Below are 26,030 nucleotides of genomic sequence, written 5' to 3' on the forward strand. Positions count from 1 at the left end.
ACTTTCTCTGCTCACACTTTCCGTTTTATCCCCTTCCCTCTTTTTTCCTCTCCTTCCCGCCTCACCTCTCCCCTCTTCAGGTGAGTTCATCTCCTCCAAGGCTTCAGTTCTGAAGGCTGACTCCCAAATGGTCACCTCCTCCCCGAGCTCCCTGCTTGAAATCCAGACGCTCACACCCAGCTTCCTTGCCTCCCTTTGAACTTCTCATAACCAGCTTGAGTTGGACAGACCCCCTACAGAGGGCGCATCTTTCCCCTTGAATGTGCGCTTCCTTTGGCTCTCATTCTCTCCATTTTATCTCCAGCACCGGGCGGAGTGTCTTAGATACCCAAAATGTGTTGTTTAGTGAGTGAGTGAATGCATCCAGAACGTCTCACGTTTACCGTTGGCACCACACAATCAGTGTCCTTTGTCACCCAAGCTATAAGCCAAGCAAAGTGTAATCGTTCATAACGTCTACTGACTCATTGTGTAACCTCCTTTACCTTTTTGCCTATTCCTCTCACTATCCTCCCTTCACAAACCCAAAAAGAACTGTGAGAAACATTTATTCCTGAAATGAAAGTGTAGTCAAATGAATTCTGACTTTAAAAAAAAACGCTACTCCATACGAGGAATGGGACAAAACACCACCACCATCTTTGAGAAGCAATTACCGTTTACAATACAGACTGTCCCTTATGTACAATGGTTTGACTTCACGATGGTGCCAAAGTGATACACATTCAGTAGAAACTATACTTCAGACTTTGAATATTGATCTTTGTCAGGCTAGCGATCTGTAGTGTGAGTCTCTCTTGTGATGCTGAGGGCAGCTCCCAGTCAGCCATGCCATCAAAAGGGTAAACAACCAATACACTTACAACAATTCCGTACCCGACACCCATTCTGTTTTTCACTTTCAGTACAGTTTGCAATCAATTATAGGAGACACTCAACCGTTTAGTATAAAATAGACTTTGCATTAAATGATTTCTGCGCAGTACGCTAACGTAAGTGTTCTGAGCACGTTTAAGGTAAGCTAGGCTAAGCTATGATGTTTGGTAGCTTCTGTGTATTAAATGCATTTTCAACTTAGGATATTTTCAATTTATGATGGATTTATCGGGCGTAACCCCATCCTAAGTCAAGGGAGATCTGTATATTTATAAGCCAATTTTGCTAATTATTCCAGGTTTTGTGTGTGTATCACCAGAAGGCCAGGCCAAAACAGCTATGTGAGGTTTGCAAGTTATCACCAATTCTCTTTTTCACCGTGAAACTTAGTCTTTGCCAGACATTTTCCCCTTACGCTGGAAGAACAGAATGAACAGATTTAAGATGTCCTGCCTTTCTATTCTTCCTTGACATTGAAGAAGTGGCTGAAGGTTGCAGTAGCACTGAAGGAGAAAGCGTTCTCTTAATCTGTTTACTGGATCCACAGACATGGAAAAACACAGTAGTTCACTGGCTGTTGTATGGGGTTTAAATACCATTTATGTTCCTTTTAACTCATTATACGAACTAGCAGAGAGAAAATGCGGATCGAAGAATACAAACCAGAAGATGCTTTGAAAATAGTATTTGCAATTTTATATAAACGTGATCAGAAAAGGGTCTAGAGAAGCATTAGCAACGTATTCCGCCCCCTCTGCCTGAATTACACCTGCAGTGGAAGAGCAGAGGTGAGGTGTAAATGTTTAACAACTGGCCTCCATGAAAGAAAAATGTCCTGACTTGAAGCGCTCACCAATTTCCATGGTGTAAAGTACTCCTACTTGGCTGACTTCAAGTTGCCAACGTGACAGCACTGAACACAGAGTTGGGAAAAGATCGTGTACCATTACGTAATATTTCCACCATCCCGATACAATAGATTTAAACAGCATGAGAGCATAGATAATAAAAGGTAGGGAAATAATTAAGACGTTACAAAGTTTCAATATTTATTACCTTTGTTTTAATATAATTTATTTCGGTTTATATGATTTAATTTTTAATAGTGGCTGGGTTTAATAACTAACTCACAAAATTCCTGAATATTTAACAATCAGGATGAACCCACTCACCACTGAAGGGCACCCATAAAGTGAATTAGTAAATCATGCTCCTTCAAATACACGTGTACTGATTTTAACAAAAAAACACGGGCTTTGGCGTTAAGCAGGCCTGGGTTCAGATCCTTTGTCCCCTACCAGCTACTGACATTAAGCAGATTATTTGATCTCTCTAAACTTTAGTCTCCTCACATGGAAAATTAGGAACTAATTCTTACAAGATTGTTTTGAGGATTAAATAAAAAAAGTACATCAAGTACTTTATTGTACTTGCATTGTACTACTTTATTGGCATAGTAGCTGTTATCATTTTCTCAGTCTTCAAATCCGTTATTCCTGATTATTTTGATAGTTCGATCACTCTTTTTCCTCAGGAAGATCTCCAAATCCTGCAAGGCAAATAAAGCCCCTACCTTTCTATTTTTGTACTATTTACAAGCCTTCTCCTTGTCTGTACTGTTACGATGTAGGGGAGAAGTGGAAATCTACTGAAATTAAGTGACAGAGGGAAGCCACAGACAAATACAATAGTATGTTCCATTGTGATATTAGGCACCATTTGTGTTAAAAATATATATTTAAAGAGGGCTTGATAGCTCTTGTTTCAGTATTTGCAGAAAAATTTTCCTATAACTTTATGAAAATATCTTATTTTAAAAGATGAGAATCAAATTTGTCTTCATGGTTGAATCTTATGATCACAAAAGCGTAATTATTCCTTATTTTGTTATATTTCCTCACATCAGCAACAGATGGATTTAATTTTTAAAGGAAAAAAGGATATCCAATTTATTTCTACCACTCCCTTTTTTTTTTCTTTTCTTAAAAGCCAATTTCATATAAAGCTGGATCTTAATGCTCTTACAAATGTATTGATTATTTTGGAGAAAATGAGATCTCATGAAATAAATCTCTTCTGACTTGACAAGATGATATGGTATCCCTTCATTTGTTCATACAAAAATGATTCATTTAAAAGATGAGCCTCAGTTAAGGATTATTCTTCCTTTATTTTAGTAAGGAGTTGAAAAACGAAAAGTTCTCATGCCTGTTAAATGCACACAACGTTGCTTCTCTATCTGATACAATACTTAGGAGACCTGAGCTTGATTATATACTAATGTACTGTGCTATTGATTGATTAGTCAGGGCCATGAATTATTATACTCGAATTGCTATTTGCAAGGCTTTTTAACTATCTTAGGAAACAAACGAACGGCTCGAGAAAAAGCTTTAAAAATAAATGGCTGCCAAAAGAACATAATTCACCATCTAAGCAGTTTAGTTATAGGAGAAAATAAAATATTAACTTCATCTGGTCCTTGGGGCTTTGCAGCAATAAATATTGACTTGATATGAAAAATAGCTATCCACTGTAGTTAATAGTGTTAAGGATACTTTACCTGTTAAAAGAAGGAAAATGCAACAAAATATAAGCTCCGGGGCTATGCTGATGAGCAGAACCATTGTATGTTAATAGTTGTATTTCATAAAACACCACTCTCCATTGATTTTTGTTTGGAAAGCAGGTGCGACATTGCTGAGAAAGCATTTCACATGCGTTCCCATGGTTTTCTTTTAACCCCCAAAGCCAGTTTTTTCCTTTAAGCAGTAAGGGAAATAGGAAGGGTTCCAGCAAGGACAAAAAAAAAAAAGTGTGCTCATATTTTAAAATAAAAAGCACACTATTTTTAGAACTTACAACCTTCTCCCACGTATTTTTAGAACTTACAACCTTCTCCCACTTATTTTTAGAACTTAGAAACTTCTTCCACCTCTTTTTAGAACTTGCAACCTTCTCTCAACTATTTTTAGAACTAGAACCTTCGTCCAACTATTTTTAGAACTTACATCCTTCTCCCAACAGTGCCCCAGTACCGTGCCCCTTTCTCGGTGGACAGCAATCTATCCGTGGTATGTGTGGACTGGAGTGGCTCCTTCCTGCTGAACGGGCGGCTGAAGGAGTTCGTCCTGACCGATGGAGGGCAGCGCGTGTACAGCGGCCTCGACACCACCCTCTACATCCCAAAGACGGCGGACAGAAGTGAGTTTCCCATTCCCATTTCTCAGGGCACAAGAAGCTGGGTTTCCCAGCTTTCCGAGATGCTCAATCTGACGATCTGAAGGGTGACCTCAGATGGTCATCATTAACATGTCCTGGGTTAAGTGGTCACTTCTCGTGGGAAAGCGACTGCTCGGCATCAATCAGGTTTTCCTGATGACGCTTCTGATGTGGTCCTCTGAGCACTGCCTCTGCTGACGTGAGGGTCCCCAGGAACAAGACCAGAGGGCAGGTTATGTGCACTAGAGAAATAAAACCCACAGGCAAAGAGTATCCCAAAATAACACACTTTTAGGGACTTCGGAGACTCTCTCGATGCATCCACAGCCTCCAAAGAGAGCATAATCAGGCCATGACCATCCCCAAATCTTAGACCCTGAGTAAGGGCTTTCCTTAACCAACATCGGTATCTGTTCTTGAAACAACAGTGCTCTTCCCTCTAAAACTGAATACTTTCTCCCTACTTAATTACATGTCCTTCTTCTGTTTGTCTTGTTTTTAAATTGAAATGAGAAAAAGCTTTTCAAGGTACTAAGTATCTTCTAATGATAAACATGGCCACAGGACCAATAGATGTGAGGCCCTTTTGGGCAATCTGGTTTTATACGGTGAATTCATTAGTGGTTGATTTTTTTTAGTTTTTTAGTTTTTTAGTTTCCTTAAAAATATGTACTATTTCTTTTGGCTAAAAGGGGCACCCTTCTTTTGGCTAAAAATATGTACTATTTCTTTTGGCCAGCATTGCATTTACAGCATTTGAAACTTATCAGTAACATTTTTACAAAAATTCAGCTCCACATTTTCATGGTCACAGTTCTTGGTCACCTGGGCAGTTTGTTGTGATGGGGAGATGGCCTGAAAGTTGGGAAATACGGGTTCTACCCCTGGCCAGGCCTCTAATCATCTGTGTGACTTACAAGACTCACTTCCCTCAGGCTCCTGGCTACTGTAAGAGGTATTTAGACCATTTGATTTCCCAGATCCCTGTTGAGCCTTCCTGCTTAGTAGGAAACTCTGGGTTGCCTAGTGAAAGGAACACCTGTAAGTTTAAAGGAACAGGTTCAGATTATATGCATAACAAGCTACATTCTGTGAATTAGCCTTTATTCTTCAGATAATTCTTTTCCTTTGCTATATAATCTCTAAACTTCTTTAGTTCTGTTACATATATATATGTTATTATATAGGTAACATATATGTAATAACGTATATGTTATATACGTTATTACACTAATGATAGCTGTTTTTCTTGATAGTTTTTAAGTTAGAAATAAGTTTGCATAATAGGTAAAACCTCATAACTTGATGTGGAATCCTGTTTTCAGACTTCTTCATGCTATAATACATTGCTTTTCTGAAACTGTGCCCACTGTTTGTAGATGTTGAATAACTGACTCATTTACCTTTGTCTAGCTTTCTTTTTCCAGGTCATCTGCACTACAGATGAAGGAAGTGTTAAGACACCTTTGATTCAATATGATACCAGCACTGGATTTGGTAAACATTTAACTCAAATCCTATTTAGTGTAGTATCTACTCATTTTCCTAAAGAAACATGCATGTTTGTTTATACATATTTGTGTTTCTTTATGCATACATGTTTGTTTATACATATGTATCTATACATCTTCCATACACCATATGGAAGAAATTGTGTTAAGTGTTGTAAGAATTTTTTTAAGTCCTCTTGAAACTTACATTAGGCAAGGAGTTAGGGTAAACTCTTAAAATGCCAAATCACTGAATTGTAGATGCAGAGAGATATGACTAAAGTTCTCTCCTAACCACAAATTCTGTCAATAAAGAGCTATATGAATTTGTGCACCAAAAAAAGTGAATTTATAGAGAAAGCCAGAGGAAAGAGAAAATACTCTAATGCCAATTTGTGTTGATAATAACGATAATATTCCAGATTCAGAGTTAGGGTTAGCAAAGTGTAGCCCCCCTCTCATGGAGTTCAATTTTTAATTTTATTCCCCTTCTCTCCCTCAAACATCCTAATCCCAGTGCTAAATGCTTCCCCTTTAATCAACTTGCCCTGACAATGTGGGTGTGAAGGCCAAGCAGACCCATCCAGTCCTTGAGGGGCTGCAAAGGGGGAGGGCTGTCAAAAGAGTAGGCATTTACAGCTGTGTCTGTCCTTCTTCCTCTTGGCCACGAGCACTGGCTTTAGAAGAGCAGCTCCCTGGCCCTCTGCTGCATGATGGCTTCATGGATCCAGAGGCTTCTGAGCTGGTGCTAGCAAAGGGCTGGGATGGAGATGATCTCTGAGACTTTCTCCCACTCAGATTGCCAGGCCGATGGCGATTCCACAGCTTAACGCTGTTCTGCAGTGATCCCATAAGCCTTTCCGAGTCTGACCCGCTCATTCCAGCTTTCCCACAACCACAGACTTGACAGTCCTGCTACTCCCCATCCTTCGATCCTTCATCCCTGGAAAGCCCTTACTTAGCACAGGGACTGGCACAGGGTAAATGCTCATTAAATGTGAGCTACGTCTATCAGCGTCATGTGCAGAGAATCACATCAACTGAACTCTTAACACCTGAATAGAAATCAAAGGTAAGTGGTCCCTTTGCTAAAGGATTTCCATCCCTAGGAAGCTCTCCCAGGGCATTTGAGTGATGACTTGCAGAGCTTTTGTTACTTAACAGAGAGGCCAGAGTACAAGAAGTACTATAAAGACCACATGTTAGTGAGCACAAGCTGTTAACATCCCAATGGAAAATGGTATCTGACGTCTCAAAATCCAGTTTGCAAGAAACTTCGCAGGAACAGGGCTGTGGCATGAAGTGAGGGGGACCCTGGATCCACATAGCATTGACTGTGTATGTAATGGGGTTTCTGTAGCAATATTAGTCTGGGTTCCAACCCTCACATGAGCCCAGAAAGGACTGCTCCCCAGGCACACAGCTGTGAAGTAGGCTTTTCCCAAGGTTACTTTGGTAACCCTCTTAAAAAAATCCCCTCATCCCCCCTCCAACTGTATTTCCCGGGAGCGTGCCAAGGCAGCTGCAATTTCCAACCTGAGAGGTGTCAGCAAGGTCTCCCAAGGGCTGTAAACTTCTCCTTACACCCACCGACCCACTGCACCATTTCCCCAGCCTGAACACAAGTGCAACAAAGCACTATACATGCCTTTCTAATTGATTAAACAACAGAGCAAGAAATCACAAAATTGCCTTCTGAAATAGCGTTTCCTTTTTCTGTCCCTGGGTTTTGCAGGCCTGGTGCTGACAACTCCTGGAGAAAAGAAAGGATCAGGGAGCAAAAGCACGGAGTTCTACAGCGAGTTATGGTTCATAGTGTTAATGGCAATTCTGGGCTTGATCTTGTTGGCCATTTTTCTGTCCCTGATACTACAGAGAAAAATCCTCAAAGAACCATATATAAGAGAGAGGCCTCCTTTAGTGCCTCTTCCAAAGCGGATGTCTCCATTGAATGTATACCCACCGGGGGAAACCCACATGGTATGTCTCTAAAGGCGGCCTCATTTCTCTATCACTGGACTAAAATATTTGTTTGTATTTAGAAGGAAATATTTTCAGAGCCATAGTAGCAAGGGACTAGATGACACTTATGTTTGGCTAAATGTGGAGACCAAGGGAGACTAACCCTAGAAGAGCATTCTCAACTTTGGCTGCACGTTAGAATCACCTGGTGCTACAGACTGAATATTTGTGTCCCCCCAAAATTCATGTGTTGAAACCCTAATCCCAAGTGTGATGGTATATGGGGGGAGGGCCTTTGGGAGGTAGTTAGGTCATGAGGGTGGAGCCCTCATGAATGGGATTAGTGCCCTTATAAAGAGACCCCAGAGAGCTCCCTTGTCCTTTCCACCATGTGAGGATGAGGAAGTGGGCCCACACCAGACACTCAATCTGCCGGCACCTTGATCTTGGACTTCCCAGCCTCCAGAATTTAAGAAATAAATTTCTGTTGCCTCTAGGTCACCCAGTCCATGGTATTCTGTTATAGCAGCCCTAATGGGCTAAGACATCTGGGAAAGTTTTTAAAATGCTGATACCTGGGCCTTATCCCAGAAATTCTGATTTCATTGGCCTTGGATGGGGCCTGGGGATTGGTATTCTTTTTTTAACTCCAAAAGTGATTCTAATGTGCACCAGGGGTGAGTATTTCTGCTTTGTAGTCGTAAGTCAGGGGATGGTGGAGGAGAGTTGTATATTGAAATCACCTGGAGAATTTATAGGTTATATTACTGTTTAACTTGGGGAATTAGAAATAAAAGGGGAGATAGGGAAGGACTTAAGTGCCAGCAGTCCTGGGTCTGTTCTTGACCCTGACACCCTGCACCAGTGCAGATGGATGGCTCTTTGTGGCTCCAGACCACAGACCACCTACTGCCAAGATGGAGGTCAGGCAAAGATCTGGGGGGTGAAAGTCACACGGAGGGTGACACGAGGCATCGCTGCACCAAGCACTCATTGAAGAGGTAAAAGATGACTGAATCCCATGGTGCAGTCTGGCATGGGGCTGTCTGGGCAAGGAAAGGCTGTAATTTATAAATCCCCCAAGTACCAGTCTGCTCCCCAAACTGTGTGCCAAAATGCATCTGCCCAAGGGGACCCCTTTTCCCCAGTTTGCACAAAGATTCTATATGAGCTAGTGGCCACCCTGTGCCGCTGAAATTCTGATCACCAATTCCAATGTGTGGGGAGGCTTTCCACACCAACAGGCAATTCTCTGACACCAGCTGGGTGTTCTGCGTTCAACTGAATTCTGACACTGTCTACCCAGAGAGAGCATCAGATTCCACAGGGGAAGGGCTCAGTCCTATAAGACTCTTGTCCCCTCTGTGTCCCCTTCCCTGCCAACCTCAGGTGCCAATCACAAGTCCAGATTGTCACCTGTGCTTCTGACCTACTGGCTACAGATTGGGGGCTCCAGTGACCAAATCCTTGGGTTTCTTAATTCGTTAACGAATTTAATGAACAGTAACGAATTTTAAATTTGTTAACATTTTCAAGATCACAAAGCATAACTTGAGTCCAGCTAAGTTTAAGTGCAGATTCTACTTGTACAGTCAGCCCTATATATCTACAGATTCCACAGACACAGAGGGCTGACCATGAGAATTGAGCATCCTTGGATTTTGGTACCCATGGGAGGGAGTCCTGGAGCCAAATCCCCTTGGACACCGAGAGACAGTTGTAATTACTGGCTTGCGGATCCTTTCATTCTCTGCAATACTAAACAAATAAAGCAGTATCACCTCAACACTTAGCAATTAGTTTCTACTCACCGAGTGATTTAAATTGCCGAACTCTTATATTATGAAAATGCATCTCCAGATAGTATTAATGTGTGGGTGTGATTATACTGTCCTTGGAGAAACATAAAGAATTTGGGTTTTGGTTTTTTTTTTTAATTTTATTGAAGTATAGTTGATTTACAATGTTGTGTTAATTTCTGCTATAGAGCAAAGTGATTCAGTTATACATATATATATTCTTTTTCACATTTTTTCGATTGTGGTTTATCAAAAGATATTGAATAGAGTTCTCCTGCTGTACAGTAGGCACTTGTTGTTTATCCATCCTGTATACAATACTTTGAATCTGCTAATTCCAAACTTCCAATCCTTACCTCCCTCATCGCCCTGCCCCTTGACAACCACAAGTCTGTTCTCTGTGTCCTTGAGTCTGTTTCTGTTTCGTAGATAAGTTGATTTGTGTCATATTTTAGATTCCATCATAAGTGATACCATATGATATTTGTCTTTCTCTTTCTGACTTACTTTGCTTAGGAGGTTAATCTCTAGGTCCATCCATGTTGCTGCAAATGGCATTATTTCATTCTTGTTTATGGCTGAGTACTATTCTCTTATATAAATATAGCACTCTTCTTTATCCATGCATCTGTCAATGGACATGTAGTTTGTTTCCATGTTTTGGGTATTGTAAATAGTGCTTTTATGAACATTGGCGTGCATGTATCTTTTAGAATTAGAGTTTTGTCCTGATATATGCCCAGGAATGGGATTGCTGGATCATATGGCAACTCTATTTTTAGTTTTTGAGGACCATCCATACTGTTTTTTATAGTGGCTGCACTGATTTACATTCCCACCAACAGTGTAGGAAGGTTCCCTTTTCTATACTCGCCCTCCAGAACTTGTTATTTTTAGACTTTTTAATGATGACTAGTCTGTCCAGTGTGAGGTGGTACCTCACTGAAGTTTTGATTTGCATTTCTCAAATAATTAGCAATGTTGAGCATCTTTTCATGTGCCTGTTGGACATGTGTATGTCTTCTTTGGAGAAATGTCTACTGAGGTCTTCAGCCCACTTCTCAGTTAGGTTGTCTGTTTTTTTTATTATTAAGTTGTATGACCTGTTTGTATATTTTCTAAATTAAGCCCTTATCATTTGCATCATTTGCAAATATTTTCTTCCAGTCCATAGCTTGTCTTTTCATTTTATTTATGGTTTCCTTTGCTATGCAAAAGCTTATAAGTTTGATTAGGTCTCAATTAGTGACTTTTTCCTTTTATTTTTTTAACATCTTTATTGGAGTATAATTGCTTTACAATGTTGTGTTAGTTTCTGCTGTATAACAAAGTGAATCAGATATATGTATACATATATCCCCATATCCCCTCCCTCTCGAGTCTCCCTCCCACCCACCCTATCACACCTCTCTAAGTGGTCACAAAGCACCGAGCTGATCTCCACATGTTATGCAGCTGCTTCCCACTAGCGATCTATTTTACATTTGGTAGTGTACATATGTCCATGCCACTCTCTCACTTCATCCCAGCTTACCCTTCCCCCTCCCCATGTCCTCAAGTCCATTCTCTATGTCTGTGTCTTTATTCCTGTCCTGTACCTAGGTTCATCAGAACCATATTTTTCTTTCTAAATTCCATATATATGTGTTAGCATACAGCATTTGTTTTTCTGACTTACTTCACTCTGTATGACAGACTCTAGGTCCATTCACCTCACTACAAATAACTCAATTTCATTTCTTTTTATGGCTGAGTAATATTCCATTGTATATACATGCCACATCTTCTTTATCCATTCATCTCTTGATGGACACGTAGGTTGCTTTCATGTCCTGGCTATTGTAAATAGTGCTGAAATGAACATTGTGGTACATGACTCTTTTTGAATTATTGTTTTCTCGGGGTATATGCCCAGTAGTGGGATTGCTGGGTCATCTGGTAGTTCTATTTTTAGTTTTTTAAGGAACCTCCATACTGTTCTCCATAGTGGCTGTATCTATTTAGAGTCCCACCAACTGTGCAAGAGGGTTCCCTTTTCTCCACACCCTCTCCAGCATTTATTGTTTGTAGATTTTTTGATGATGGCCATTCTGACAAGTGTGAGTTGATACTTCATTGTAGTTTTGATTTGCATTTCTCTAATGATTAGTGATGTTGAACATCCTTTCATGCGTTTGTTGGCAATCTGTATATCTTCTTTGGAGAAATGTCTATTTAGGTCTTCTACCCATTTTGGATTGGGTTGTTTGTTTTTTTGATATTGAGCTGCATGAGCTGTCTTCTGTATTGTAGAGATTAATCCTTTGTCAGTTGACTCGTTTGCAAATATTTTCTCCCATTCTGAGGGTTGTCCCATTCTGAGGCCAGACACTATAAAACTCTTAGAGGAAAGCATAGGAAGAACACTCTTTGACATAAATAACAGCAAGATCCATTTTGTTTTAATTTTATTGCCCTGGGAGACCGACCTAAGAAAACATTAGTACAATTTATGTCAGAGTATGTTTGGCTTATGTTCTCTTCTAGGAGTTTTATGGTGTCATGTCTTATATTTAAGCCTGTAAGCCATTTTGAGTTTATTTTTGTGTATGGTGTGAGGGTGTGTTCTAACTTCATTGATTTTTATGCAGTTGTCCAACTTGCCCAACAGGACGTACTGAAGAGACGCTTTTTCCCGTTGTATATTCTTGCTTCCTTTGTCAGAGGTTAATTGACCATAGGTGTGTGGGTTTATTTCTGGCCTCTCTATTCAGTTCCATTGATACCTATGTCTTCTTGTGCCAATACCATGCTATTTGATTACTGTAGCTTTGTAGTATTGTTCCAACAACCTACTCCTTGGGTTCAATTAATTTGCTAGAATAAGTCACAGAACCCAGAGAAACGTTTTACTTGCTGGATCACCAGTTTCTTCTAAAAGGATATAAATCAGAAACAGCTGTTAGAAGAGATGCACAGAACTACAGATGGGGGAAGGACGCAGAGCTTCCATGACCTCTCTGATCTCTCCACTCTCCCAAAATGTCCAGGTGTTTGGCGACCTGGAAGGTCTCTGAACGCCATTTTGGGGGGTTTTCTGGAGGCTTCATTACATAGACATAATTGACTAAATTATTGGCCACTGGTCATTGATTCAACCCCCATGCCTTCTCCCCTCCCTGGAGATCAGGAGGTTGGACTGAAATTTCCAACCCTCTAATCACGGGGTTGGTTTCCCAGGCAACCAGTAGTCACCCTTAGGTGCAACCAAAAGTCACTTCATTAAGATAACAAAAGACACCTGTGTCAGTCTAATCATTTAGGAAATCCTAAGGATTTTAGAAGCCCTGTACCAGAAACGGGATGAAGACCTAATATATATATTTCTCATTATAAATCAGTTATCACAGCAGCACCCAGATAAAGCACAGAAACCTGGTCAAACTGCTTAAGTTTCAATCCTTCAGAAAACAGAGATGAGGGAACGCTAGCATTGTCCACCTTCCATATCTCTTCAGTCTTCAAGGACACAGCAATGACAGAGGTCAATGCCCTGATGAAGCTGTATTGTGGCCAAGTAGCAGAATAGGTGGGGGCAGGAGAGGGCCGCTGTTCCTCGTAGACCCGTGGACTGTGGTGGATGCAGAGGCAGCTGGGGGAAAGTGACGTGGTGGCGGGGAAGCAAGGAAGATGCCACCCACGTCCCTTAGCCTGGGCTCCCTCGCCATCCACATCTCTGCCTCCGCTCTCCTGGCTCCGTCCTCCAAGCCTCCTTCCTCTCTGAGCACATCAGGCTCCACCTGCGGGGCAGCTGCTGAATGCAGGGCTGTTGAGTGGGCAGTTCAGGCGCTGGGGCCGTGTGCTTCTGTTCAGGGGAGAGCCCTGAGGAGGCTCTCGCTGAGGGGCTGACTCTGCAGAACTTTCCCTTGTTGCAGAGTAACGTTCTCTCTCCGACTCCCACGAGACCGTGCTCTTAGACAGGGGATGCACCACTGCTGGAGGGAAGGGCATGGAAGACCAGGCAGGCCGGAGAGGTCTCTTAGGCGATCTGGGAAATGAGTTAAATCAACCCTGGGGTGCATCGAGTGTGTGGAGAAGGTGGATGGGATCACCCGGGTTTATCGACTCTGTAACATGACGTCCAGATACAGGAAACTTACCCACGGACCAGTAGCATCCAGGACTGGGTTCAGTGATCAGTTCTGTCCCTCCACCCATCCCTACAGCCCAGCCCCTTGCCTCCCAGACCTTCCTGAGGAGGAATCCAGTTTTGCCCGTTTGGTTAGGTTAGTGATCAAGAAACGAGCAGCTCATCCCTGTGGGCAAGTTACACTCGATGGTTCCGTTGCTTGGAGTTATCCTGAGTCTTGTTAAGCTCTGTTTTGTCAAAGTGAGACCCCTGAATATCGGTATCAGCATCACATGGGAGGCTGACCTGCGTCTCAGAGGAAGAAACCTGAGAGTCTGCCATTTCCAGCAACCTTGGAAAGGCTGATGCTCAGTGAAGTTTGAGAACAGCCCTGAATGAATGAAAAGATAACACAGTTGCTGTGAGCAGTGCGTACAGTCCGATGACCAATAAGACCCTGTTGCGGGTGGTGACTGCATGATTCCACTTAGATGAGGTTTTTAAATAGTCAAACTCAGGGAAGCAAAGACTAGAATGGTGGTTGCCAGGGGTTGTGGGAGGGGGAAATGGGGAGTTGAAAATGAACAGGTGAAAAGCTTCAGTAATGCAAGATGAAGTTCTAGAACTCTGCTATACCGCATGGTCCTACAGAGAACAGCGCTCTGTTGGTGAGAGGGTAGATCTCTTACTGCAAGACAATAAAATTAAGTTATAAAACAAACAGGTGAGACTGCTGATGAGTCCTTGCAGTCCTGACAGGATCCAGGCCCAGCCCCCTGTGGGCGGGGACATAGGCTTCAGCTGAGAGGAGCAGGCAGAGGAATTCAAACTCCCTCCTCCTCTCCTCCCCTGACCACCCCGGCAAAGCAGAATGGCACCCACCTGATTGACCTCTGCCGAGGGGCCAGGACAGAGTGAGGAAGGGAAGGGGAGGGGGCCGGCTGGCTGTGGGGTCTCTGGTCCCAGAGAAGGGGCTGGTCATCAGAAGGGAGGGTGCTACTTCCAGGCCCTGCAGCATTCCCAGAAGTGAAATCTGGGGTCTACCGGGGTGCCAGGCAGTGTTCCCCAACCCACTGAATCAGTTTAACTCTACCCAGTGGACGAAAGTTCCTTACAAGTTTGCTTTTGTCAAACCTCTTTGAAACTAAACTGTTCTCACAGTGTTGGAGAACTGGATGATTATTAGCAAACGTTAGTCAAACTGAAGAGAAGACACTTTACATTAATAGAACCAAAGGACGAGCTGATGCGGATGTCCGTGGGCTCTGGAACCTGCAGGTATGAATCTGAATAAGAGCAAGCTGCATTGAACTGCTCTGTTTCCCAGGCTGACTTGCTTTTCCCTTGAGTAGGTCAAGGCTAGCTACCCCTACAGCGCGCGCGCACACACACACACACACAGCCCTACCTCATCTGACAAGCCCTGGTTTCAGGGCTGCTGCAAACCTGTCCCAGGCACTCCTGTCCTCTGAACAGGTAAGATACTCTTTAACATCACAGTCAAATTGGTAGAAGGCTTTTCAGCTCAACTTTGAACAGAGAGATATGGGGCCGAGGTGCCAGAGAAAGGGAGAACTTTTTCTATTGTTTAATTCTAAATATGTTAACATTTTCAAGATCACTCAGCATAAGCTGAGTCCAGCTAAGTTTAAGTGTAGGTTTGGGGGTTTTTTTTGCGGTACGCGGGCCTCTCATTGTTGTGGCCTCTCGCGTTGCGGAGCACAGGCTCCGGACGCGCAGGCTCGGCGGCCATGGCTCACAGGCCCAGCCGCTCCGCGGCATGTGGGATCTTCCCAGACTGGGGCAGGAACCCGTGTCCCCTGCATCGGCAGACGGACTCCCAACCACTGCGCCATCAGGGAAGCCCCATGTAGACTTTTTAATGATGGCCATTCTGACCTGTGTTAGATGGTACTTCATTGTAGTTTTGATTACTATTTCTCTAATAACTAGTGAATACGAGCATCTTTTCATGAGCCTCTTGGCCAACCGTATGTCTTCTTTGGGGATATGTCTATTTACGTCTTCTGCCCATCTTTCAATTAGGTTGTTCTATTTTTATTTATTTTTATTATTATTATTAGTGTGTGTTTGTGTGCTCCATTGTGCGGCTTGCAGGATTTTGGTTCCCTGACCAAGGATTGAAATTGGGCCATGGCAGTGAAAGCACCAATCCTAACCCCTGGGCCACCAGGGAAGTTCTGGGGTTGTTTTTTTCTCACTGAGTTGTTTGTACATTTTAGAAATGAGACCCTTATCGGTTGCATCATTTGCAAATATTTTCTCCCAGACTGTAGGTTGTCTGTTTGGTTTATGGTTTCGTTTCCTGTGCAAAAGCTTATACGTTTGATTAGATCCCATTTGTTTATTTTTGCTTTTATTTCTATTGCCTTGGGAGACTGACCTAAGAAAACCAGTATTTATGATTTTAGGTCAGAAAATGCTTTGCCTGTGTTCCCTTCTAGGAGTTTTATGGTGTCGTGTCTTATATTTAAGCCTGTAAGCCATTTTGAGTTTATTTTTGTGTATGGTGTGAGGGTGTGTTCTAACTTCATTGATTTTTATGCAGTTGTCCAACTTGCCCAACAGGACGTACTGAAGAGACGCTTTTTCCCGTTGTATATTCTTGCTTCCTTTGTCAGAGGTTAATTGACCATAGGTGTGTGGGTTTATTTCTGGCCTCTCTATTCAGTTCCATTGATACCTATGTCTTTTTGTGCCAATACCATGCTATTTGATTACTGTAGCTTTGTAGTATTGTTCCAACAACCTACTCCTTGGGTTCAATTAATTTGCTAGTACAAGTCACAGAACCCAGAGAAACATTTTACTTGCTGGATCACCAGTTTCTTCTAAAAGGATATAAATCAGAAACAGCTGTTAGAAGAGATGCACAGAACTACGGATGGGGGAAGGAAGCAGAGCTTCCATGCCCTCCATGATCACTCTCCCAAAATCTCCAGGTGTTCGGCAACCTGGAAGGTCTCTGAACACCATTTTGGGGGGTTTTCTGGAGGCTTCATTACATAGACATGATTGACTAAATTATTGGCCACTGGTCATTGATTCAACCCCCATGCCTTCTCCCCTCCCTGGAGATCAGGGCATTGGACTGAAATTTCCAACCCTCTAATCAGGGGGTTGGTTTCCCAGGCAACCAGTAGTCACCCTTAGGTGCAACCAAAAGTCACTTCATTAACATAACAAAAGACACCTGTGTCAGTCTAATCATTTAGGAAATCCTAAGGATTTTAGAAGCCCTGTACCAGAAACGGGATGAAGACCTAATATATATATTTCTCATTATAAATCAGTTATCACAGCAGCACCCAGATAAAGCACAGAAACCTGGTCAAACTGCTTAAGTTTCAATCCTTCAGAAAACAGAGATGAGGGAACGCTAGCATTGTCCACCTTCCATATCTCTTCAGTCTTCAAGGACACAGCAATGACAGAGGTCAATGCCCTGATGAAGCTGTATTGTGGCCAAGTAGCAGAATAGGTGGGGGCATGAGAGGGCCGCTGTTCCTCGTAGACCCGTGGACTGTGGTGGATGCAGAGGCAGCTGGGGGAAAGTGACGTGGTGGCGGGGAAGCAAGGAAGATGCCACCCACGTCCCTTAGCCTGGGCTCCCTCGCCATCCACATCTCTGCCTCCGCTCTCCTGGCTCCGTCCTCCAAGCCTCCTTCCTCTCTGAGCACATCAGGCTCCGCCTGCGGGGCAGCTGCTGAATGCAGGGCTGTTGAGTGGGCAGTTCAGGCGCTGGGGCCGTGTGCTTCTGTTCAGGGGAGAGCCCTGAGGAGGCTCTCGCTGAGGGGCTGACTCTGCAAACTTTCCCTTGTTGCAGAGTAATGTTCTCTCTCCGACTCCCACGAGGCCGTGCTCTTAGACAGGGGATGCACCACTGCTGGAGGGAAGGGCATGGAAGACCAGGCGGGCCGGAGAGATCTCTTAGGCGATCTGGGAAATGAGTTAAATCAACCCTGGGGTGCATCAAGTGTGTGGAGAAGGTGGATGGGATCACCCGGGTTTTTCGACTCTGTAACATGACGTCCAGATACAGAAAACTTACCCACGGACCAGTAGCATCCAGGACTGGGTTCAGTGATCAGTTCTATCCCTCCACCCATCCCTACAGCCCAGCCCCTCTGCCTCCCAGACCTTCCTGAGGAGGAATCCAGTTTTGCCCGTTTGGTTAGGTTAGTGATCAAGAAACGAGCAGCTCATCCCTGTGGGCAAGTTACACTCGATGGTTCCGTTGCTTGGAGTTATCCTGAGTCTTGTTAAGCTCTGTTTTGTCAAAGTGAGACCCCTGAATATCGGTATCAGCATCACATGGGAGGCTGACCTGCGTCTCAGAGGAAGAAACCTGAGAGTCTGCCATTTCCAGCAACCTTGGAAAGGCTGATGCTCTGTGAAGTTTGAGAACAGCCCTGAATGAATGAAAAGATAACACAGTTGCTGTGAGCAGTGCGTACAGTCCGATGACCAATAAGACCCACTTGGGGGTGGTGACTGCATGATTCCACTTAGATGAGGTTTTTAAATAGTCAAACTCAGGGAAGCAAAGACTAGAATGGTGGTTGCCAGGAGCTGTGGGAGGGGGAAATGGGGAGTTGAAAATGAACAGGTGAAAAGCTTCAGTAATGCAAGATGAAGTTCTAGAACTCTGCTGTACCGCATGGTCCTACAGAGAACAGCGCTCTGTTGGTGAGAGGGTAGATCTCTTACTGCAAGACAATAAAATTAAATTAAAAAACAAACAGGTGAGACTGCTGATGAGTCCTTGCAGTCCTGACAGGATCCAGGCCCAGCCCCCTGTGGGCGGGGACATAGGCTTCAGCTGAGAGGAGCAGGCAGAGGAATTCAAACTCCCTCCTCCTCTCCTCCCCTGACCACCCCGGCAAAGCAGAATGGCACCCACCTGATTGACCTCTGCCGAGGGGCCAGGACAGAGTGAGGAGGGGAAGGGGAGGGGGCCGGCTGGCTATGGGGTCTCTGGGCCCAGAGAAGGGGCTGGTCATCAGAAGGGAGGGTGCTACTTCCAGGCCCTGCAGCATTCCCAGAAGTGAAATCTGGGGTCTACCGGGGTGCCAGGCAGTGTTCCCCAACCCATTGAATCAGTTTAACTCTACCCAGTGGACGAAAGTTCCTTACAAGTTTGCTTTTGTAAAACCTCTTTGAAACTAAACTGTTCTCACAGTGTTGGAGAACTGGATGATTATTAGCAAACGTTAGTCAAACTGAAGAGAAGACACTTTACATTAATAGAACCAAAGGACGAGCTGATGCGGATGTCCGTGGGCTCTGGAACCTGCAGGTATGAATCTGAATAAGAGCAAGCTGCATTGAACTGCTCTGTTTCCCAGGCTGACTTGCTTTTCCCTTGAGTAGGTCAATGCTAGCTACCCCTACAGCGCGCGCGCGCACACACACACACACACACACACACACAGCCCTACCTCATCTGACAAGCCCTGGTTTCAGGGCTGCTGCAAACCTGTCCCAGGCACTCCTGTCCTCTGAACAGGTAAGATACTCTTTAACATCACAGTCAAATTGGTAGAAGGCTTTTCAGCTCAACTTTGAACAGAGAGATATGGGGCAGAGGTGCCAGAGAAAGGGAGAACTTTTTCTATTGTTTAATTCTAAATGTGTTAACATTTTCAAGATCACTCAGCATAAATTGAGTCCAGCTAAGTTTAAGTGTAGGTTTTACTTGTACAGTCAGCCCTATGAGTCTACACGTTCCACACCCACAGACATCGAAGGCTGATTATGGGACTGGAGCATCTTTGGATTCTGGTACCCGTGGCGGGGTCCTGCAGCCAATCCCCCTTGGATACGGAGAGACAATTGTAATGTAATTACTGGCTTGCAGATCCTTTCATTCTCTGCAATACTAAGCAAATAATGCAGTGTTACCGTGGTACTAAGCAGTTAGTTTCTACTCACCAAGTAATTTAAATGGCAGAACTCTTTATATATATGAAAATACATCTCCAGATAGCATATTAAAGTGTGGGTATGATTATGCTTTTCTTGGAGAAACAGAAAGAATTTGTTTTCGTGATTTTTTAAAATTTTATTAGAGTAGATTCATCGTGTTGTGTTCATTTCTGCTGTACAGCAAAGTGATTCAGTTTTATACACACACACACACACACACACACACACACACGTTTTTTTATATTCATTTCCATACTGACTTATCTGAGGATATTGAATAGAGTTCCCTGTGTTATAAGGTAGGGCCTTGTTGTTTATTCATCACATATAAAATAGTTTGCATCTGCTAATCCCAAACTCCCCATCCATCACTCCCCCACGCCCCTTCCCATTGGCAACCACAAGTCTGTTCTCTATGTCTGTGAGCCTGTTTCTGTTTTGTATATAGGGTCATTTGTTTTATATTTTAGATTCCATCATAAGTGATATGTGGTATTTGTCTTTCACTTTTTGACTTACTTCACTTAGTATGATAATCTCTTGACCCATCCATGTTGCTGCAAATGGCATTATTTTATTCTTTATTATGGCTGAATAATATTCCATTGTATAAATATACCACACCTTCCTTATCCACACATCTGTCCAGGGACATTTAGGTGGTTTCCATGTCTTGGATATTGTACATAGTGCTGCTATGAACATTGTGGTGCATGTATCTTTTTCAATTAGATTTTTGTCTGGATATATGCCCTGGAGCGGGATTGCTGGATCATATAGCAACTCTATTTTCAGTTTCTTGAGGAACCTCCATAGTGTTTTCCGTAGTGGCTGCACCAACTGACATTCCCACCAAGAATGTAGGAGGGTTCCCTTTTCTCCACACCCCCTCCAGCAGTTGTTATTTGTAGATTTTTAAATTATGGCCATTCTGACCAGTGTTAGATGGTACTACATCGTATTTTTGATTACCATTTCTCTAATAACTAGTGAATATGAACATCTTTTCTGTGCCTCTTGGCCAGCCATATGTCTTCTTTGGAGATATGTCTATTTAGGTCTTTTGCCCATCTTTCAGTTGGGTTGTTTTATTTTTATTTATTTATTATTATTTTGTTTGTGTGTGTGTGTGTGCTGCATTGTGCGGCTTGCAGGATTTTAGTTCCCTGATCAGGGATTGAAATTGGGCCACAGCAGTGAAAGCACCAATCCTAACCCCTGGACCACCAGGGAAGTTCTGGGGTTGTTTGTTTTTTCTCACTGAGTTGTATGAGCTATTTGTACATTTTAGAAATTAAGCCCCTTGGGCTTCCCTGGTGGCGCAGTGGTTGAGAGTCCGCCTGCCGATGCAGGGGACACAGGTTCGTGCCCCGGTCCGGGAAGATCCCACATGCTGCGGAGCGGCTGGTCCCGTGAGCCATGGCCACTGAGCCTGCATGTCCGGAGCCTGTGGTCCGCAACGGGAGAGGCCACAACAGTGAGAGGCCCGCATACCAGAAAAAAAAAAAAAAGAAATTAAGCCCTTATTGGTCGCATCATTTGCAAATATTTTCTCCCAGACTGTAGGTTGTCTTTCTGTTTGGTTTATGGTTTCGTTTGCTGTGCAAAAGCTTATAAGTTTGATTAGGTCTCATTTGTTTATTTTTGCTTTTATTTCTATTGCTTTGGGAGACTGACCTAAAAAAAATCAGTATGATTTATGATTTTAGGTCAGAAAATGCTTTGCCTATGTTCCTTTCTAGGAGTTTTTTGGTGTCATGCCTTATATTTAAGTCTTTAAGCCATTTTGAGTTTATTTTTGTGTATGGTGTGAGGATGTGTTCTAAATTCATTGATTTACATGCAGCTGTCCAACTTTTCCAACACCACTAGCTGAAGAGACTGTCTTTTCCCCATTGTATATTCTTCCCTCCTTTGTCAAAGATTAATTGACCATAGGTGTGTGAGTTTATTTCTGGGCTCTCTGTTCTGTTCCATTGATCCATATGTCTTTTTGTGCCAATACCACACTGTTTTGATTACTGTAGCTTTGTAGTATTGTCTGAAGTCTTGGAGGGCTATGCCTCCTGCTGTTTTCTTTTTCCTCAAGATTGTTTTGGCAAGTCTGGGTGTTTTCTGGTTCCATATAAATTTTAGTATTATTTGATCTAGTTCAGTGAAAAATGTCATGGGTAATTTGATAGGGATCGCATTAAATCTGTAGATTGCTTTGGATAGTGTGGCCATTGTAACAATATTCTTCCAATCCAAAGACATGGAATGTCTTTCCAGTTCTTGGAATCATCTTAAATTTACTTTATTAATGTTTTGTATTTCTCAGCATGTAAGTTTTTCATCTCCTTGGTGAGGTTTATTCCTAAGTTTTTTTTTTTTTTTGGATGCAACTTTAAAGGGTATTGTTTGTCTACATTCCCTTTCTGATATTTCATTGTTAGTGTAAAGAAATGCAACGAATTTCTGTATATTAATTTTGTATCCAGCTACCATGCTGAATTTGTTTATCAGTTCTAGTAGTTTTTTTGTGGCATCTTTAGGGTATTCTAGATATAGTATCTTGTCATCTGTTTATAATGATAATTTTACCTCCTCCCTACCAATTTGAACACGTTTTATTTCTTGTCTAATTGCTGTGACTAGGACTGGCAATTCTATTTTGAATAGAAGTGGTGAGAGTAGGCATCCTTGTCTTTTTCCAGATTTTAACAGGAAGGCTTTCAGCTTTTCACCATTGAATATTATACTGGTTGTGGGTTTGTCATAAATAGCTTTTATTATGTTGAGATATGTTCCCTCTATACCCACTTTCATAAGGGGTTTTATCATGAATGGATATTGAATTTTATCAAATGCTTTTTCTGCATCTATTGAGATGATCATGTGGTTTTATCTTTTCTTTTGCTGATGAGGTGTATCACATTGATTTGCATATGTTGAACCATCCTTGTGACACTGGGATGAACCCAAATTGGTTGTGGTGTATGATCTTTTTTATGTGTTGTTGGATTCAGTTTGCTAGTATTTTATTGAGAATTTTTGCACCTATATTCATCAAAGGTATTGGCCTGAAATTTTCTTTTTTGGTAGTGCCTTTGTCTGATTTTGGTATCAGGGTGGCAGTGTCTTCATAGAATGTCTTTTGAAGTGTTCCTTCCTCTTCAATCTTTTGGAAGAGTTTGAGAAAGATCAGTATACATTCTTCTTTGTATGTTTGGTAGAATCCACATGTGAAGACATCTGGTCCTGGAGTTTTGCTTGTAAGGAGTTTTTTGAAATTACAGATTCTGTTTCACTTCTAGTGATCAGTCTGTTCAAGTTACCTATTTCTTCTTGATTCAGTTTTGGTGCATTGTATGTTTCTAGAAACTTGTCCATTTCTTCTAGTTTGTCCAATTTGTTGACATAAATTGTTCACAGTATTCTCTTATTTCCGCCCCCCACCCCATGGTATCAGTTGTGATTTCTGCTCTTTCCTTTCTTGTTTCTTTGTGTCTCCTCTCATTTCTTCTTGGTGAGCTTGGCCAGAGGTTTGTCTATTTTGTTTACTATCTCAAAGAACCAGCTCTTGGTTTTATTGATTATTTTTCTATTGTTTTTTCATCTCTATTTATTTCCTCTCTGATCTTTGTTATCTCCTTCCTTCTGCTGACTTTAGGTTTTCTTTGTTCCTTTTCTCATTCTTTTAGGTGGTGGGTTTAGGTTGTTTCCTAAAGAAGACCTCTATCACTATGAATTTCCATGTAAGAAATGCTTTTGCTGCATCCCATAGATTTTGTATGGTTGTGTTTTCATTGTCTCATTGCTTCAAGTATTTTTAAATTTCTTCTTTTTTTTTTTTTGGCTTTCAGGGAAAAGTTTTTATTTTACTTATTTTTTAATTTTTTATTTTATGTTGGAGTATAGTTGATATACAGTGTTGTGTTTCAGGTGTATAGAAAAGTGATTCAATTATACATATACATATATTTATGCTGTTTCAGATTCTTTTCCCATGTAGGTTCTTACAGAGTATTGAGTAGAGTTCCTTGCACTATACAGTGGGTCCTTCTTGATTATCTATTTTATATATAGTGGTGTGTATATGTTAATCCCAACCTCCTAATTTATCCCCCGCCCCACCCCCACCTTTCCCCATTGGTAACCATAACTTTCTTTTCTATGTCTGTGAGTCTGTTTCTGTTTTGTAAATAAATTCATTTGTATCATTTTTTAGATTCCACATATAAGTGATATCATATATTTCTCTGACTTCACTTGGTATAATAATCTCAAGGTTCATCCATTTTGCTGCAAATGGCATTATTTCATTCTTTTTATGGCTGAGTAACATTCCATGGTTACATGTACCACGTCTTCTTTTTCCATTCATCTATCAATGGACATTTAGGTTGCTTCCATGTCTTGGCTATTGTATATAGTGCTTCAATAAGCATTGGGGTGCATGTATCTTTTCAAAGTATGGTTTCCTCCAGATATATGCCCAAGAGTGAGATTTCTGTATCATATGGTAACTTTATGTTTAGTTTTTTAAGGAACCTCCATATTGTTCTGCACAGTGGCTGCACCAATTCACATTCCCACCAGCAGTGTAAGAGGGTTCCCTTTTCTCCTGACCCTCTCCAGCATTTATTGTTTGTGGACTTTTTAATGAAGGCCATTTTGACTGGTATGAGGTGGTACCTCATTATAGTTTTGATTTGCAGTTCTTTAATAATTAGCAATATTGAGCACCTTTTCATGTGCTTTTTGCCCATCTGTATGTCTTCTGTGGAGAAATGTTGATTTATGTCTTCTGCCCATTTTTTTTATTGTGTTGATTTTTTTTTTAATATTGAGCTGCACGAGCTGTTCTTATATTTTGAAGATTAATCCCTTTTTGGTCACATCATTTGCAAATATTTTTTCCCATTCGGTGGGTTATCTTTTTGTTTTATCGGTGGTTTCCTTTGTGGTGCAAAAGATATTTTTTTAAAGTTTTATTAGAGTAGAGTTGATTTACAATGTTGTGTTAGTTTCACGTGCACAGCAAAGTAAATTACACTAATTATATATATATATGTGTATGTGTATATATATATAATATATATGTATATCATATATATTTTTTTTATATATATATTATATATATATAAAATCTCCATTCTTTTTCAGATTCTTTTCCCATATAGGTTATTACAGAATATTGAGTACAGTTGCCTATGCTATACAGTAAGTCCTTATTCGTTATTAATTTTATACATAGTAGTTGGTATATGTTAATCCAAATCTCCTAATTTATCACTTACCCCAGCACTTCCCCTTTGGTAACCTTGAGTTTGATTTTGAGATCTGTGAGTCTGTTTCTGTTTTGTAACTCAGTTCATTTGTATCATGTTTTAATTAGATTCCACATATAAGTGATATCATATGATATTTGTCTTTATCTGACTTAATTCACTTAGTATGATAATTTCTAGGTCCATACATGTTGCTGCAACTGGCATTATTTCATTCTTCTCTAAAATTTTTATTTTATATTGCAGTATAGTTGATTTACAATGATGTGTTAGTTTCAGCTGTACAGCAAAGTGATTTAGTAATACATATACATATATCTACTCTTTTTCAGATTTTTTTCCAATATAGGTTGTTACATGGTACTGAGTAGAGTTCCCTGTGCTATACATTAGGTCCCTGTTGATTATCTATTTTATATATAGTAGTGTGTATATGTTAATCCCAACCTCCTAATTTATTCCTCCCCCCACCTTTCCCCTTTTTGTAACCATAAGCTTGTTTTCTAAGGCTGTGAGTTTGTTTCTGTTTTGTAAATAAGTTCGTTTGTATCATTTTTAGATTCCACATATAAGTGATATCATATATTTGTCTTTTTCTGTCTGACTTACTTCACTTAGTATGATAATCTCTAGGTCCTTCCATATTGCTGCAAATGGCATTATTTCATTCTTGTTTATGGCTGAGTAATATTCCATTATATATATGTACCACATCTTCTTTATCTACTCAACTGTTGATGGACATTCACATTGCTTCCATGTCTTGGCTATTATACATAGTACTACTGTGAACACTGGGGTGTGTGTATCTTTCTGAATTAGAGTTTTCCTCTTTTCTGGCTACATATCCTGGAGTGGAATTACTGCATCATATGGTAGTTCTATTTTTAATTTTCTGAGGAACTTCCATACTGTTTTCCACAGTGGCTGCACCAACTTACAATCCCACCAACAATGGAGGAGGGTTTCCTTTTCTCCACACCCTCTCCAGCTTTTGTTATCTGTAGAATTTTTAATGATGGCCATTCTAACAGGTGTGCAGTGGTACCTTTTTGTACTTTTGGTTTGCATTTCTCTAATATTAGCGATGTTGAACATCTTTTCATGCGCTTTTTGGCTGGAATCTTTGTTTTTTTGATATAGAGCTGCATGAGCTATTTGTAAATTTTGGAGATCTATCCCTGTCAGTCGCTTCATTTGCAGATATTTTCTCCCATTCTGTGTGTTATCTTCATTTTGTTTATGGTTTCCTTTGCTGTGCAAAGCTTTTAAGTTTAATTAGGTCCCATTTGTTTATTTTTGGTTTTATTTTCATTACTCTAGGGGTTGGATCCAATAAGATGCTGCAATT

The 26,030-nt window shown here is 41.4% G+C and overlaps 1 protein-coding gene across 1 annotated transcript in view; it reads left to right on the forward strand.

The window, feature by feature from the left end:
* USH2A (usherin) overlaps positions 1–26,030 on the forward strand; it is a 791,707-nt gene that overhangs the window by 743,993 nt on the left and 21,684 nt on the right. The window contains exons 67-69 of the mRNA XM_065876328.1: positions 3,904–4,080; positions 5,512–5,595; positions 7,324–7,568. Coding sequence (XP_065732400.1) covers positions 3,904–4,080; positions 5,512–5,595; positions 7,324–7,568 — 506 coding nt within the window. The remainder of the gene's footprint in view (positions 1–3,903; positions 4,081–5,511; positions 5,596–7,323; positions 7,569–26,030) is intronic.

The sequence above is a fragment of the Phocoena phocoena genome, chromosome 1 (assembly GCF_963924675.1).
Source record: "Phocoena phocoena chromosome 1, mPhoPho1.1, whole genome shotgun sequence".
Classification (NCBI taxonomy): domain Eukaryota; kingdom Metazoa; phylum Chordata; class Mammalia; order Artiodactyla; family Phocoenidae; genus Phocoena; species Phocoena phocoena.